Source organism: Scaptodrosophila lebanonensis, unplaced genomic scaffold (genome assembly GCF_003285725.1).
Source record: "Scaptodrosophila lebanonensis strain 11010-0011.00,11010-0021.00 unplaced genomic scaffold, SlebRS2 tig00000098-arrow-pilon, whole genome shotgun sequence".
NCBI lineage: Eukaryota > Metazoa > Arthropoda > Insecta > Diptera > Drosophilidae > Scaptodrosophila > Scaptodrosophila lebanonensis.
Window position 1 is genome coordinate 1,741,106 of NW_022060568.1, and position 15,695 is coordinate 1,756,800.

Genomic DNA, 15,695 nt, shown 5'->3' on the forward strand with positions numbered 1-15,695 from the left:
GTTAACCAATTATGTTAACCAGCTAACACTATTATAATGGAAAGGGGAAGGCCATAAGAAACTTAATATTTCATTTTCTCCGTTTTTTCTATAGCTGAGCAATCTGATAAGGTTCTGATTATGACTCATTAGTCTTAATATACTTATCAGTTAATATACTTGTACATATGTTCATCAATGTTTCTCTCACTTGCATCTTTGTTGTATTCCCTTGTCTTTAAATACTTTTCAATCCTCCATCTCTACCTCTTGTTTATTTGTTTATACATATTTTTGCTTGATCTATTAATGTTTATGTGACCTCTCTCTTTTAATCTTTTATCTTGTTTATCCCCATCTTATCCAATTGCTTCTCGTTTTATATCACCTTCCGTGCTCTTCACAAGACTGTCAGCGTTTCAGCTTTAATCTCCACAACACTCTTCCCATCCTTCCACTCACTATTTGCTACTCATTTTGTTTAATTGTCCATTTTGGTGACATTCTCGCTCTCAGGCATGCATCGCAAGTCCATTGAAGCACAGTCCGCCCTGAAGGACGACAGCGGTGTTAGCGATCATGAGGACTCTGCCGGCTCCAAATCGGTGCATTCGGATGAGCTGCGCTCACATTCTCGCGCCCTCAGCTCCTCTACGGAATCGCTGAACGTGGTCAGTCCGGCGCCAAGCAGCTGTCCCACCTCCGCCTCCACAGCGCCGCCAACCACAACATCGACGCCGCACGGCAGCAGCGGCTACGCAGGCGCCACACACTCCGCCTCCTCAGCCGCCACCACGCCCACGGGCGCCTTGACAAACAGCTCGGGTTCCCCACATATTGAGCTGAGCACGCCGTCTCCTCAGCACCCGCAGCCGCAGTCACAGCTGCCCCAACAACAACCACACCATGCCCAGCTCTTGCCGCACGCCCAGCAGCAGCAACAGCATCCACATCCCTATTTGGGCAGCGCAGTCTCAGCGACGCCCTCCTACCACCCACTGCTCGATGCGGCAAACGCAGCCGGCGCCGGGGCCGCTGCCTCCAGCAAGGACTTTCACATGATCATGAACACGGCCGTGGCGGCAGCAGCGGTCGCTGCCCAGCAGCAGCAACAACAACACCCCCCGCACCACGCCCTGCATGCCCATCACCTGTCCGCCGCAGCGGCAGCCGCGGCGCTCATGGAGCACGATCCGGATGCGTTCAGGTGAGCCTAGCGTGTTCAGACAACCAAAGCAGGATGCTTATTGTATCTTCAACAATGTTTTGTTTCTTTTCTTTGCTTTTATTGACACTAATGATTTTAAATCTGGTTAATTTCCTCCACTGCCAAGTAGAAGGGTGCAAGGGAGGAAGAAGGAATGCGCGACCAAGTGTTATGGGTACATATGTACATACATATACATACATATATGTATATACATACATACATACATACATACACACATACGTACATACATACATACATACATACATACATACATACATACATACATACATACATACATACATACACACATACATACATACATACATACATACATACATACATACATACATACATACATACATACATACATACATACATATATGATCAGCATGATAGGTCGAGCCCAAATCGCGTGTTTCAATCTATTTGGCACAGACAGGTGTCGAGGCCGAGCTGGCCAGATCTCTATTTCAAGTACGGAGCTGCCAGTTGTTTAGTTTCGTGCGTTGGCAACCCCAGCGAGTCTGGTAGACTACTTTAAAGTCAGTCAGCTGTTGCTGACGGCTGGCTTAAAGGAGATATTCGAAAAAAAGAAATCGTCAAAGTTCTGTGGCGCCCCCGATAGAAACGTTACGATTTTAAAATAAATGTTGCATCCTCAACTGGTTTATTTTTACAGAGATGTGAAACACAACTGATTATTAACAGTGTATCCATTGAACGAAAAAGTGTAATTGGAGGTTGTACACAAAACAGAAAGGTAGTTCTATCCATCAATATTGGCAAGAAGGTCCCTTTTGCCCCAATGCGCCCAAATCCGCTCTAGCTATTGATAGAATGAAATAGAAAGATACTGGACTATCGTGAAGGAAAACTGGGAATAAAGCAGAATTTTAAAGACGTGTGCAGAATGAAGAGAGATAAGCAAGCAATTCGAAATGAGAGAATAATTGTACATCATTGTAATCAGAAGTAAATAATTATATAATTATATTCTTAAGACAAAAAGGGGTGATTTTTGGCAAGCTTTGATTATAAATAACTTAGATGGGAAGCAATTGTGCTATTTCTTTAAATTCAAAGCCGATATCTTCGGGAAATCTTCGGACCGAAATATAAATATGAATATCTGTGGCTTCTCAATAGATGAGATGCATTTTTTGTAGTAAAATGCAGAGAACATGTTCCAGTATGATTTATTTAGACAAACGTTTTTTTTTTGAATCAACACAACACTTTCTATATATGTATGTACATACCTATTTGTTATAGCAGTTACAAACAATTTGTGCGTAGATAAATAATTATAGGTTTTAAAAATATACATACATATGTAGATTTTACATAGTTTTTCTTTGGCATCAACAGAAACAACTCAATCGCCTGTCTCCGTGCCAAGGCGCAGGAGCATCAGGCCCGTCTGCTCAACAATGGCGGCCTTTTTCTGCACGTGCGCAGCTTTGCGGCCCAGGCCCAAGCTCAGGCGCATGCGCACGCCCACGCCCATGCTCAGGCCCAGGCCCAGGCCCAAGCCCAAGCCCATGCCCAGTGTGATATTGCCAAACCAGATGAGCGGATCAACAACAACAACAGCATAGAAAGTGATGTTTATGGGGCAAGTGGAAGGACCCAAGTGGCGCTACCAGCCGCACCAGCCTCGTCGGCACATCCACCGGCGCCGCACCTCGTCAAAATGGAGCTGACGTCAAGTGGGGGCAGCGTAACGTCGTCCTGCGAGGACGTCTGACGGTTCTAGGCAATACATATGCCTATTTTCCTATAACAGGAACATACACACACATATATGATTCAAATAATAAATTACACGATTGTATAAATACATACATACATACATATGTAAGTAAATATTAGCGCTAGCTTTTTTTTCGATAGGCCTAAAACATTTACTGTCTTATATCCACGTTTAAGCTTTTTTTTTGTGAAGCGCAAAGATTTGATCTATCTATTTTAAATCTCGTACGGTATAGCTAAGATCATTTTAAAATTCTAGCTGTACAAATTAAAATGTAATATTTTTAATAAATATCCAATTACTTTTTTTGCAAGCACTTCAAACGGTGTTTCCTTCATTCTTCCTTTCAGCAATTCACGCCTTCATTGTAGCCGATCCCTCCCTTCTAGTACAAGTGACGAATCCATGTCTTATCCATGCATAAGATGGTTATGAATCGACGGCTTTATGTGAAATATCGCCAAACACTGGATTGATACATTCTCAAGACGCTGTTTTTGTTCCAGTGTTGGCAAACGCTCCAATTCGTCTCTCAATATGCGATGTACAGCACTTTTTGAAATTACACTTAATTCGGTTTTTACACGGTAGGTTGGTAAAAAAAAGGCATTGATCATAGGCAAAAAAAGGTAATCGGTTCCTTATAATTTATAATGTGCATAACGATCCATATCAGAATGGTTTCTAGCTGTTTGTCATCTGTGTGTATTTTTATTTATTTATTTTGTGTTATTTTGAATCGTGCTAAATGGAAAAAAGTCGCGTAACCACATATAAAATTTTTAATTTTCAAACCATGTTAAATCAAAACCGTGTAAAAGAGACCGTGTAAAAACAGAATTAGGTGTACTACCAATTCTGCTATCTTACTTACTTTCTATAGGCGGTCATCCACTACCACTTTGTAGATTTATTTGACCATTTCTAGCGTTATCAGGATCAGACAATAATATTATGATAATATAATTAATAATATGAGGAGTTCCTAATTTAATTAAAAGCCAGCATCAAATTTTTGTTCAGAAGTATTTCGGATAAAGAAAACAAGTGGAAGAGCTTTGTGCTGTATAGAGTTAAGTCAAAGCAGCAACAACAACAACAACAGTTGCTGGCAAAGCTTATGCAGAGATTATTTTTAAAGCTACTATAACTTCCTTAACAATTTGAGCCTAGGACGTTTTGGAGGGGAATGAGAAGATAGAAAGCATCTGTCTCTAGCTTTTATAGAGAGATCTGAGATTTAGCTGTTCATATGGATGGGCGGACATACACACAGACTTGGCTAAAGAGACTCCTTTGTCATGCTGATCAAGAAGATATATGTACATACATATATGTTTTGAAAGGTCTTCCACGTCTCCTTCACTTTGCACAAATCTTGTGCGCCAGCCTGGCAGCCTATGTCTAGTAATGCTTTGATATCTTTTGTATTAGAGTACAGACATCACAATTTGTATACCCTGTACCCGAAAGGTGAAAGGTCTCTCATGTTCGTATGAACACCGATATCCTTGAAACCATAACAGCTAGGGACACTCAACTTGGTACGTAGACTCGTCTTATCCATACGCAGAGCAAGCGTATCACGAGCCGTACACTCAATATTTTATTTAGCACCGAGTGTATTATTTCAAGCAGTATAGCATACATCGGATGGAAAACTCGCTGATGGAGATGAAAGCTTTACTATAGACCAGGTCTACTCTACTACTAGTATAAGAAAATTTCACAATATGAGCGATAGGTGGCGCCATTAGTGGAGACGCAAACCGTCGTAAACTTAACGCTGCTAATATAAATTTGTTCTTCTATTGTCTACGCACGAACACCGCGCCGCTCGGTACAAGAATTATTAAATGCAGATTTTTTCTGTTGTGTCGTCTTGGGAATTGTTGTAAATTTGTATTTTAAATTGTAATACATAATTGATATTGATAATTATCAAATTGGAACAAAGATTGCAACGGAATACATGCATTTTAAAAACTGTGGTTTAACAACTCGCGCAATATTCTAACAGTATATTCTATTACACTTACTTTTAGTTTTTTAATTATTATTTGCATGTGAAATGTGAAGATTGCTTAAACTTATTAAAAAGCAATATACATACAAATGGAAAATCTAGAGTCGAGTGTCCCAACTTTGAAATACCTTGTACCCATGTGTACATAAATTATGTAAATTTAAAAAAAATAAACAGAATGGAAAATGTAAAAGTATATTAATTTTAAAAAATAAACAAATGTGAAAAAAAGACAATAAACAAAATTGTAATGAAAACAGAAACTACATTTTAATCTATTCTCCTTCGGGAATCGAACTCACGTCAATGGTATCTGAATACAGTTTTACGACGGGGTTGTGTCTATGCGTGCAGTGCTGCCATTTTAGCTTTTCCCCGCTAGATCTGGCTTATTTTAAAATGCCAGTGCGGGAAAAATTCGAAAATAGCGGGTTGCGGGAATTCTATCTTTAAAAAAATGTATTTAGCCTTTTTCTAGCTTTACTTTATTTTTCACCATATAATTTCTTCCTTATGTTTGTCAACACTTAAAATCGTGAATATAAGCAATGACTAGCGACTTTCGATAATAAAATCGATCGAAATCACCTCCAGGATTGAGCATAAGCCGTTTTTTTCTTCTTCGCTGCGTTAAGATATGTGTAGAATTAAACAATTTTAGCTTCAATTTAATGTGAATTTTCTATTATTATTTTTACAAGAATATAGAATTAATATGAAAACATTGAAAAAGATATTTCCCCAAATTTTAAGTGCTTTTAAAGCCGGCTTTTTATTGGCAACAACAACAACAGCTGCTGACAGAGCTTACCCATAGATTACATTAATGACTGTAACTTCGTTTAGAGTAGACCTAAGTAACATAATCAAAAGCCAGACGGACACACAAACAACCGGAAAAAAATGCCAAAAAAATGTCCAAAAATTATCAGAGTTTTAAAGAATCCCTAACAGCGTGGTAGTGGGGGAAGAAGAAAATTTAATAAATATAAATAAGAAGATAGGCGCGGCTGGTGAGGAAACAAATGTTTAAGCTTCAACAACAACAAATGTTTCAAAAGAAAATAATTTTGTTCAATTTTCTTCGTCGTTTGTAAAAATTGTGAACATTCGAGCTCCAAGAGGATACAAGTATAACCAAAATTTAACACTAATCTGTATGAAAAAGGAAAGAGTTTTCATTCATATGTATGTATGTATGAATATCATATCATTCAAAATTGTTCCTATCAATATCATATCATAATTTTAAAAGAAAAATTCCGCATACCAGAAATATTTTATTATCTTAGTACAAGTATTAAGTATTATTAGGGAAATTAATTTTTCAGCAAGAATTTCATGTCGATATAATTTTCAGAGCTTATACTAACAATATTATTTGGAGACAGTAATTTCAGAATGCTCAAATACAAGTACTATATGATGAATAAGTAAAGGAGATATCTCATTCATTCATAATCGTCCGCAGAAATAGCCCATAATTGACCAGGCCCTGCTGGTTAACCATCTCTTTGGTGAGGACGTGCAGTTCCTGGGGTGAGAAGGTATCGCCACTGCGATTGAGCACCTCGAGCAAGTGTTTGAAGTTAATAAACCCTGTTCTGGCGGCATCCCAGTGGCGCAACTCCTCAATAAAGTCGTCGCGCCTCTGCATGTCCAGGTCTAGAGCATTGCGACCCAGGGCATCCAGATAGATCTGGGCCTGCTGCAGCTTTTTGTCTAAGTCGCCATCCTTCTTGTACATGGCACGCACGAGCGCCTTATAGTTTACATTTCCTTTCGCGTCCGTGGCGCTATCCAGCAAGATGGCCACCTCCTTGTCGTCCAGACGCTCACCCATCGTGGTGAGCATGCGTCGCATTTCCGCATAGGGCAGTACACCCAGGCCAGTACCATCGCAGGCGCGCAAGCCCTTCAACATTTCCTCGGGATCCTGTTGCTCATTTAAATTGGCCAGAGCGCAGTAAACGATAAGGACGAGCTCAAAGGTAACGCGTTCCTGTCCATTTTTGGAGATGCGATCGTCGATCGCTTCAAGGCTGGTATTAAGCATAGACTCGGTGGGATCGAGACCCATGGCGCGCAAGCATTCTGGCACATCGTTTATATCGATGCGCCCACAACCGTCCCCATCGTACAGCTGAAAGGTGTGCCGCAAACGTGCCACATGTGGCAACATCGCAATCAATTCCTTACGCTTCCGAAACGAGCCGAAAACGAAGGTGCGCTTTTTAGTCCGTGGGCTTGCCAATTGCTGTTTTAGACTCGGTTTCGATTGCAGAGAAATTTTGGGTTTTTGGTTCGGCTTTGGCTTCACTAACACCTCCTCCTGCTTCATTGACCCTCTCATCTGCTTCACTGGTTTCTCCTGCTGCATCACTGGCCTTTCCACTACTTGCCTCACTGCCTCCTCCTCCTGCTTCACAATTTTTTCGCTCTGTCTGCGCTGCAACTGCTGTGCCAGCCTAGCTGCTTGCTTTTGTTTTAACTCCTCCATTAGACTGTCTCCTGGCTTCTGCTGTAGATTTGGGAATGGTTTCTTCTGCTTTAGGTCCTTATGTGCTTGCTCCTGCCTGGGCACTACATTCTGTTTCGCCTCCTGCTTTATCTTGATCTCCGCCTTCAATTGAGGCTCTGGCATTACCTTTCGTTTCGACTGCTGTGCTGTCCTTTGCTTCGGCTTTCGCTCCGGACCTTGTTTAGGCTTTAGATCCTGCATTGACGTCTGCTTTATTTCCAATGTGGTCCTCTGTCTGGATCTCTGTGGTGGTCCCATCTTTATTTCTTTTACTATCACATCTGGAGTTGGCCTTTGCTTCATTTCTAGAATTGACTTTTGTTTCAATTCTCGCAACACCTTCTGATTGAGTTCTTGAACGTTCTTCTGTTTCATCTCCTGGACTGGTCTCGCCTTCGTTTCCAGTGTCAGCTTCTGCTTCACCTCCACAGCCGGCTTGCGCATCAGTTCTGGCTTTGACTTTTGATGCGGCGAGTGCTTCTTGGCCTGGCGATTCATGATTTTTTTTTTTTAATATCCCCTTCTAAACAATTTTTTGGAAAAGGATAAAGAAAATTTTAACAAATTTTGCGGCAAAAAGTTTTAAATTTGAAATATCAAATGAAAAAATACTTCCTTTTGACGTCGAAAGATGCAGCTGAACTCGATTTATAATGCAAACGTCAACTGAATTGTCAAATTTGAAATCTCCTTTCAACAATTGAGGGTAACGAGTCGACGAAGAATTTTCTCAATAAATAGATGATTTGGAAATTATTATTAATAAGTTCTGTTGTATTATCTTCTTCAGTAAGTAGTAAGTATTTTATGAATTAATTAACCAGCAATATACGCGACAGGCAATATACGCAGTGTATTAACAAGATTACTCCTCGGGCGCGTACTCAATGAGATCGTCGAAGGCCAGTTCGCCGTCATCGACCGCCTGAACCAGATAGGGAGGCTGTCCTTCCTGTATGATCCCCTCGACTTGCACAATTTCTCCAAGTTCCACATCTTTCCTAATCTCTTCGCCATCCCCGCCGTCATTTCCGTCAGCTGTCAGCTGCATGCCAGCCACCACACTATCATCCCGGTGTACCACGTACATGGGAGCATCGCTGATGTCCAGGCTGATCCTGTCATTGGCATTGTAGTTGACAACGCCGTCGCCACTGCAGAGCAGGACTAGTGGACCATCCTCAAGCGAAATCTCGCGCATGTAGTGGCCGCTCAGTGCCTTCGGCTCCTCCTGAGAGGCGCAGGGCGCATAGCTGCCGTCGTCCTGGCGCACAAACACCTGCTCCTGTTGTTGTTGCTGCTGTTGGAGTAGCATTTCCTGTTCGAACTGCACCTGCTGGCCAAAAAACTGCCAGTGATCAGTGGCCGTTCGAATGTCCTCTTCGCACAGCACCTTATCCTCCTCCACCTCCTCGGTCTTGACGGGCTTGCTGGCAGCCTGTGGCACTGCCTCGCCCCCCACGCCCGAGTCGTCCTTTAGGATTCGAGCTAGCATCATCCCCATTCCCTCGTCTTGGTGGTCTGATGCAGATGGAGGAGCATTGATATCAAGTATCTTGCTGGTTGTGGGACTACAAAATACCAGCATTAGACTAAACACCAAAAGGGGGAATTTCACAATTCCTGAACCCAACTCACTTGTATTTGGCATAAAGTGTGCGCCTCAAAGGTCCAATTTTTAACTTTTCGTTCGAACTCATCTGCTTGATCTGCGCTAGAGAAGTATTTATGTGCGGCATTAATCTTTTTCTTAAGGTCATGATGCTATGGGTTTCGCGCACAAGATTTATGCGTGGAAAGTTCGTCTTACGATCTTTCAAATTCAACTGCGACGACATTTTCTATCCTGATTTTCGCTTTCAATGAATTTTTTAATTGAAATTGTCGAGTTCGCCCGAACTTGTCTTTTCCGCAGTTACTTACAGCTTTGACAGTTTTTATGTGGCGCTCTACAGTGACTGACAAGTGCAGTATCGATATTTAAGCTGTTTCCTTCCCATCGATACGATTTTAAAACTTAATGGTTTCTCGATACTTTGTTTTCAAAAGCAGCAACGTTTTCCATCAAATAACATGAAAATGTGAAGCATGTGAAGAGGACTTTCTCAACATAGCAAAGCTTCCTCTCCTTCATACATATATGATCGATTATTTTTATAGATATTTTATTTATTTTATTTATTTATCCATGCAGTCACATAGATAGTTAATAGGTATTATTATCTCGACAAAAAAGGAAAACAAGTTTTCTAAATGAATCCTGAATCATTCCAAAAGCTATCCTCCAAGATCTTGTTATTCTACTTTTTATATAACATTAGACGAAGAAAGAAAAAGTTTATTTTCCCAAGCCCTTGTCATTCTCCGTTCCAAATTTAAGGTATCTTATCACAAATTGTAAGTGAAATCCGATAAAAATAAAGCTTGCACATCAGCACCTTTTTTTAAATATCTTTATTTTTAATGAACAGGTATTCTTTAAAATTTCTTCTTCCATACGCAAGTTTTCAAATAAAACACTACTCGAATGCTGATACTACTACTATATCACCTTTATAATTCCGTGTCTGTTTAAAAGATTCGTATTTTCAACAACAATCTTTTTTAATCAATATTTTCTCCAGTAATATATTGCCCCTCAAAATATCAATATCGAAAATTCCAAAAACAAAAAAAAAAACCAAAGCAGTGCCATTTCATTTTCTATTGTAGTGCATAGAGGCTTTCATCGGCCTGTGCGATCGGTCCTAGAGCAGAGATCTGCCAACTCCGCGCAATTAAATATTTACTTGTTCGCAAGCTTTCATCTCGGCGCGGGCCTTTTTGTTCCGTAATTTAAAATTTGTCTTCCAAATTGTACATAAATTATCCGCAGGCTATCCAGGTTCTAATTATATATATACATTAAAAAATAGGATAGTTCGAAAGAAAAAAGATGGCCAATGCGCATCGCCAGCACTTGTATTTAAAAGCCGTCGATTTCTTTGACGGATCTAACCCACAGGGCGGTTTCTTCCAACTGCGAGAAATAATACTGATGAACGAGGAGATGAACGATGAGGAGCGCGAGCTGTGGATCGATATTGTACGCGCCATTGTGAGTTTATACGTCGATACACAGGAGTTGCCCACTACATTGGAGTTGAGGGAAGAACTCAAGGTATTTTTAATTGATTGTATTTACCTGCTGGAGATGCACCTGCTGCCCCTTTCGACTGAGATTACGGCCGACGTAAAATATTATGAGGAACTCGGAAACAGCTACTTCTACATGTCAGCTCTCACCGAGGGTGTGGAGGCCAGCATTTACAGCAACTTTTCTTTGAGCAGCTATGTTTACGGCTATGAGTTGGCATTGGAAGTATTTGGTCCATCCTATCCCCTCACTCTGATCAGCGCTGATAATATTGCACTTCTGTACAGCGACGTCTTCGATGACAAGGAAGTAGCACTAGAAGTAGCCGAGACAGCCGTAGATGCCGTCCACCTTGAACAGCACTTTACGGACAACAAAGAAGAAGAGGAGTTTGTGAACAAGATGTTGAATAAATTGGAGACCCATATTTTAAAATGGACTAAGGAATTGAAGCAAGGAAATTTGGGAAATACCAGTAAGTATACAGCATAGCATTGTTTTTCTTTTCTTCTTTTAATTTCCCTCAAACGAACTCCGTCAATCCCCCATTTAGATCTTAACTAGTGGAAACACTAGCCAGCAAATACAATGTTTCTTACACAATCACACAACAACCTGATAATGGAACAAACGTCCATAATGCTTCGAAAACAGGAACAACTACAAGGGAACACATACGTCTCTGAAGACATCTCTCAGCTTTACGGCAACACATTCCAGTAAAATCTTAACTACTGGAAACACAACGTTTCTTAGAGAACCACACAACCACCTGATAATGGAACAAACGTCCATAATGGGGTAAGTGGTGACATTCGTCTTAGAGCAGTTCTAGTTATACCTACATACTTCGAAAACAGGAACAACTACAAGGGAACACAGACGTCTCTGAAGACATCTCTCAGTTATATGGCAACACATGGCGGTTCAAAGTTGTTTACCATAATTGGGAATCGTTTTGAATCCAAGAGGGTAATTAACATAATCACTATCAATAACCAAGCACGGGGTTACACAACTGATACTGATGCTTATGAATAAAAGAACAATTCAATCTTAGGATAATGACCTCCACTAAACCGCCCTATATGATTAAATGTTTTCATGCACATAGGTCTGTCAGCCATCTATAAACTATCGAGATTAGATTACGAAAGCAATTGTTTGTATCGTTTGGTTTGCACACAAAACATCAATGGAAAAATAATTTATACTGGTCAATTTATTTTAATTATATCTATATATGATATTTTAAATATATAACTTCCATGCGAATTGTACCTGTTAAGTAGTTTATTTTGAAGGAGACGTTACTGGGCTATTGTGATATTTCTAACCCCGTTTCTAAATGGATATGTCAGCATAGAGGATAGATAATAGTTTTAATACCCTATATTTTTAATGGGCTTGGCAGGACTAGTTAATACAATCTTCCGGCTGCGCAGAATATAATACAATCAGTACTGGAAGTTCAAAAAGCAACGAACAAATACTCGTACATTTTTGTCCAGTTTTGATGAATTGGAAAATATTAATCAAGTCTCTAATCTCCAATGGCTCTAGAGAGTACCTGGGCTGTAGAACAACTGCCTATGCCAACAGAGTTTTTGCAATTCTTCAAGAAACAAATATCTAAGTAGAAATATAAGAAAGGTAATATAACCCTCAATATATTGTGGTATCTGGAAAGAAAAACGCCAATGCTTAGTTGCCCAAAAAATAATAGAGATTATTCGGTGTACGAGTATGTACATATATAGTATATATGATACGTTCAACCGACTTTGCAATATATGCTATTTGTATTGATGTAATGCTAATAAGTTTACAATCCCATTTATAGATCCTTTGGAATCCATTATGATTTGAAGCCGAACTTGCCAGCGTACATACGTGTATCCAATAAAATAAATGGAAGTATAGATCTAATTTGTAGTATTATCATAAAACCGATCTAGAATTCTTCAAACTACCTTCATTTATAAAATCTCTATGTTAAAATAAATAGCAAGTTCAAAATCTAAATGTAAATGCAATACTTTATTATTAATTATTTTCTAAAATTGTTCCAAATGTATGTAAATTCGTACGTTAATTTTATACAACATCGATAAAAAGAAATGCGTGTCTTCCAATAAAGAATTCGACATACATTTACGAATTACACGTGAATGCTTCAGCTAAATATTTATTTTATAAATATTATTTGTATTAATATTAGCGTCCTTCTCAAACTACAAAATTGTATATAAAAACACTTTCCCTTACTGTACTAATTGGTTGGCGTATAACATAAAATATGTAAGTGTTTGCGACACAAAATAAGAATAAATATATAGGTTTTGTATGCCGGGCAGTTTTTTGATTCGTAACTAATTAAGGTTTTACTGATGGATCGATCATTGGTGAACGTAAATTGTTTGACAACTGGCCCCAAAGCATTCTTTCTCTTGTTCATTCGTGCTGATTTTCGCTCTCCCTCTCCCTTTCTTTTTGTCTGTCTCTTTCTAAATCCAGTTTGTGAGACGGATGCTTGTGATTTTGGCATGGAAATCAGAGAAATGTGTTATTGGCCGTCTCAGGCAAAGATTGTCTTGCAATTGGTTATAAGCGTGGACAACATGAAAATTTCTTCGGTGAGATTCGTCAGATGCTGGGGCGTGGCAATCAGCGTGGGCGCAAATACAGTGGCAAGATTGTGCTCGTTCATTTTGTTGACGGCATAGTGCGAGGCAACTCTGTGGACCAAGAGTTATATTAATATGTGGATTATTTGTAGCCAGGATGGCTTACCGCTTCAAATGCTCCAGCATGTATTTAAGGCAGTTGTAATGCGCAGGCGGCAGACGTTTGGCTGCCTCGGCCATCAGCTGCAGCTGCTCGTTTAAGCCAACATTGCCTGACAAAGTGCACATAAACATATAGAAAGGATTTCATAATCTCAAATGTTACAGGACACTTACGCGCTGCAGCCATAAAACTGGGGTATGCCTGAAATGTGATGAGCGGAACAGGCAGCAGGCGCAAATAGAGCTTGAGGGTGCTGGCTATGACGGTCACATTGCCGTACGCGGCCTCGGACATGTCAGTCTTCTCACCATCACGATCCAACGCCAGCTTGAGGGCATCGATTTCATCGGCAAAGCCCGAGACCCGATAGATGCCCTCTTGCAGCATGCCACGCGCCTCCACCTCCTCGACACAGCGACGTACCACGAAGGGTATGGTGCACTGATGCAGCTGCACCATTGTGGTAAGATCGGTGCCAAAGACGCCGCGTATGCGCTTCAAGTCGGGCATACATTTGGGCGGCACCAGCTCCGAGCATTTGGAGTGAGCCACAAATCCGCAGGCATCGCATTTGACGCCCTGCGCCGTAAAGCCCCACAGGAAGTTCGCGCACAACTCGCACCAGTTCAGGCCCTTGAATGTGTGCACCTTGAAGTTGTGCGGCTTTTCGTAGATCACAGGCATCGGATCTACAGCGTTGAGCGGTTGTTGGGCTTGTGTGATGTCATTGTCTTGTGGATTCGCTGTGACGCCGCTGGGCGCCAACTGTTTCTGGTCCGGCGGCACATCGTTAGCCAACTCATTGGAGAGGGCACGCAGCTTGCGCCGATTGAGAGTCATGTACGGACTCTGCTGGTAACAGTTTTTGGTTTGTTGATTGATCTGCTGTATGATTGGGCCGGCACGCAGCTGCATATAGAAAGTAATAAGTCCGTCTGCGACCATATCGTGCACAGTCTCATAGTGCTTGGCCTGATCGCGCAAATAATGTCCCTTGCCAGGCTTATAGAACACCTTGAAATGCTTGGTCCGCTTATTGAAGCGCACGCTCAGCGTGTGATAGTCCCGAGCCTTCGGACTACGCCGCAACATATAGCTGCCGTCGCAGGCATTGGCCAGCAGCTGTTCCGCCTCGAGATGGCCCATCACGCCATGATATACCGATCCATACTGACTCACCGCCAAGGCATCTTCGTCCTTCGTTCGCACTCCTCCTCCACCATCGACACTGCTTTCGTTATTGGTGTCGGTATTAGTCGGAAGCGCCCATATGCAACACAATGGCTTGGGCGCGGGTGCCTCTAACTGTATTTTATACACTAAAGAGCAAACGAACCATATGCTTCAGATATACATATCTATGTTCATATATGCGAGTGTATGCATGTATATACATATGTGTGCGTGCTTGTGTGTGTGTGTGTACTTACGCTCTGGCTTCCAAACTTTCTGGACTGGCGAACTTGGTTCTTGGATTGCGGCACGCATCGCTATGTGCCCGTTGCGTTATAGCGCTGCAGAAACGCTGAGCGCTAGTTTAAGGAATACAGCTTAGCACGGTACTTAGCTCTTAGGCTTAAAAATACTTAAATTATGGCTATGTGCAACATATTTGCGTTTGTTTACCTCAGCTGCTGCACCCACCATATATACAAAAATTTGTGGGCGATGACTGTTCCACTTCGATAGGCAGCGCATATGCAACCGATAACAGGCTACAACGATAGGCAAAGGGTATTCTAGCAACTAACAAACAAATTTTCCATTTCTCATACGAAAAGTTTGATATGGCGGGAAACCAAATCGCAATGTCGTCTATCTGTTTCAATGAATACTCCCTTTGCAATTATAGAACTATCGCGTTTTATTTGATGGGCGCAAAATAGAATAGATAATAAAAACTATATATAGACAGAGGGTTTGTATGAAAAACTAATTTGTTTTTAGGATAATGGAAACAAATTAAAAATTGAGAATGTTGTCATGCCCGAGTATAAGTACCATCCACGTTTGTGTCAATAAAATTGGCATTCCAGAAGAAAGAATTTAGATTTCATTTAGATTAGAAGTAGACGAATGACATTTTAAAAAGTAAATATAAGTAGTATGTTCTGAATTCCGTTTGTCAGGCCATATTATTCAATAGCTTTGTGGTCTTCAGAATTTGAAAAAATCTGACAACATACTTGTATGTCACTGCAGTTGATTGCTTTCTAATTTGAAAGGATGTTAGCCCAAACGCCTAAGCCGTTTTACATAAAAATCTGATTCAGGGGATTA

General features: G+C 40.7%; 5 protein-coding genes across 6 annotated transcripts in view; 2 read left to right on the top strand and 3 right to left on the bottom strand.

Moving 5' to 3' along the window:
• LOC115627962 (DNA N6-methyl adenine demethylase) overlaps positions 1-2,936 on the top strand; it is a 63,721-nt gene extending 60,785 nt beyond the window's left edge. The window contains exons 6-8 of the mRNA XM_030523856.1: positions 496-1,186; positions 2,558-2,639; positions 2,715-2,936. Coding sequence (XP_030379716.1) covers positions 496-1,186; positions 2,558-2,639; positions 2,715-2,936 — 995 coding nt within the window. The remainder of the gene's footprint in view (positions 1-495; positions 1,187-2,557; positions 2,640-2,714) is intronic.
• Positions 2,937-6,137: 3,201 nt separating this feature from the next.
• On the top strand, positions 6,138-11,704 carry LOC115628036. 2 transcript variants are annotated; one of them, XR_003995732.1, is made up of 4 exons: positions 6,138-6,156; positions 10,405-11,100; positions 11,179-11,426; positions 11,486-11,704. XR_003995732.1 is itself a non-coding variant. In XM_030523981.1 (3 exons), exons 2-3 carry the CDS (start codon positions 10,425-10,427, stop codon positions 11,187-11,189), a joined length of 687 nt encoding a protein of 228 aa, XP_030379841.1. In that variant the 5' UTR covers positions 6,138-6,156; positions 10,405-10,424; the 3' UTR covers positions 11,190-11,704. The 2 variants fall into 2 exon arrangements, 1 of the variants encoding a protein (XP_030379841.1); XM_030523981.1 differs by having other exon boundaries at positions 11,179-11,704.
• On the bottom strand, positions 6,229-8,035 carry LOC115628032. Its single transcript, XM_030523974.1, has one exon. The coding sequence runs from the start codon at positions 7,985-7,987 to the stop codon at positions 6,416-6,418; it is 1,572 nt and encodes a 523-aa protein (XP_030379834.1). The 5' UTR covers positions 7,988-8,035; the 3' UTR covers positions 6,229-6,415.
• Positions 8,355-9,346, bottom strand: LOC115627963. The gene is made up of 2 exons (XM_030523857.1): positions 9,128-9,346; positions 8,355-9,060 (listed from the first exon to the last, which is right to left on the bottom strand). Exons 1-2 carry the CDS (start codon positions 9,325-9,327, stop codon positions 8,355-8,357), a joined length of 906 nt encoding a protein of 301 aa, XP_030379717.1. The 5' UTR covers positions 9,328-9,346.
• Positions 11,705-12,827: 1,123 nt separating the features above from the next.
• Positions 12,828-15,095, bottom strand: LOC115628033 (N-chimaerin). The gene is made up of 5 exons (XM_030523975.1): positions 15,042-15,095; positions 14,846-14,947; positions 13,589-14,734; positions 13,419-13,524; positions 12,828-13,363 (listed from the first exon to the last, which is right to left on the bottom strand). The coding sequence occupies exons 2-5, from the start codon at positions 14,901-14,903 to the stop codon at positions 13,204-13,206; spliced, it is 1,470 nt and encodes a 489-aa protein (XP_030379835.1). The 5' UTR covers positions 14,904-14,947; positions 15,042-15,095; the 3' UTR covers positions 12,828-13,203.
• Positions 15,096-15,695: the final 600 nt, after the last annotated feature.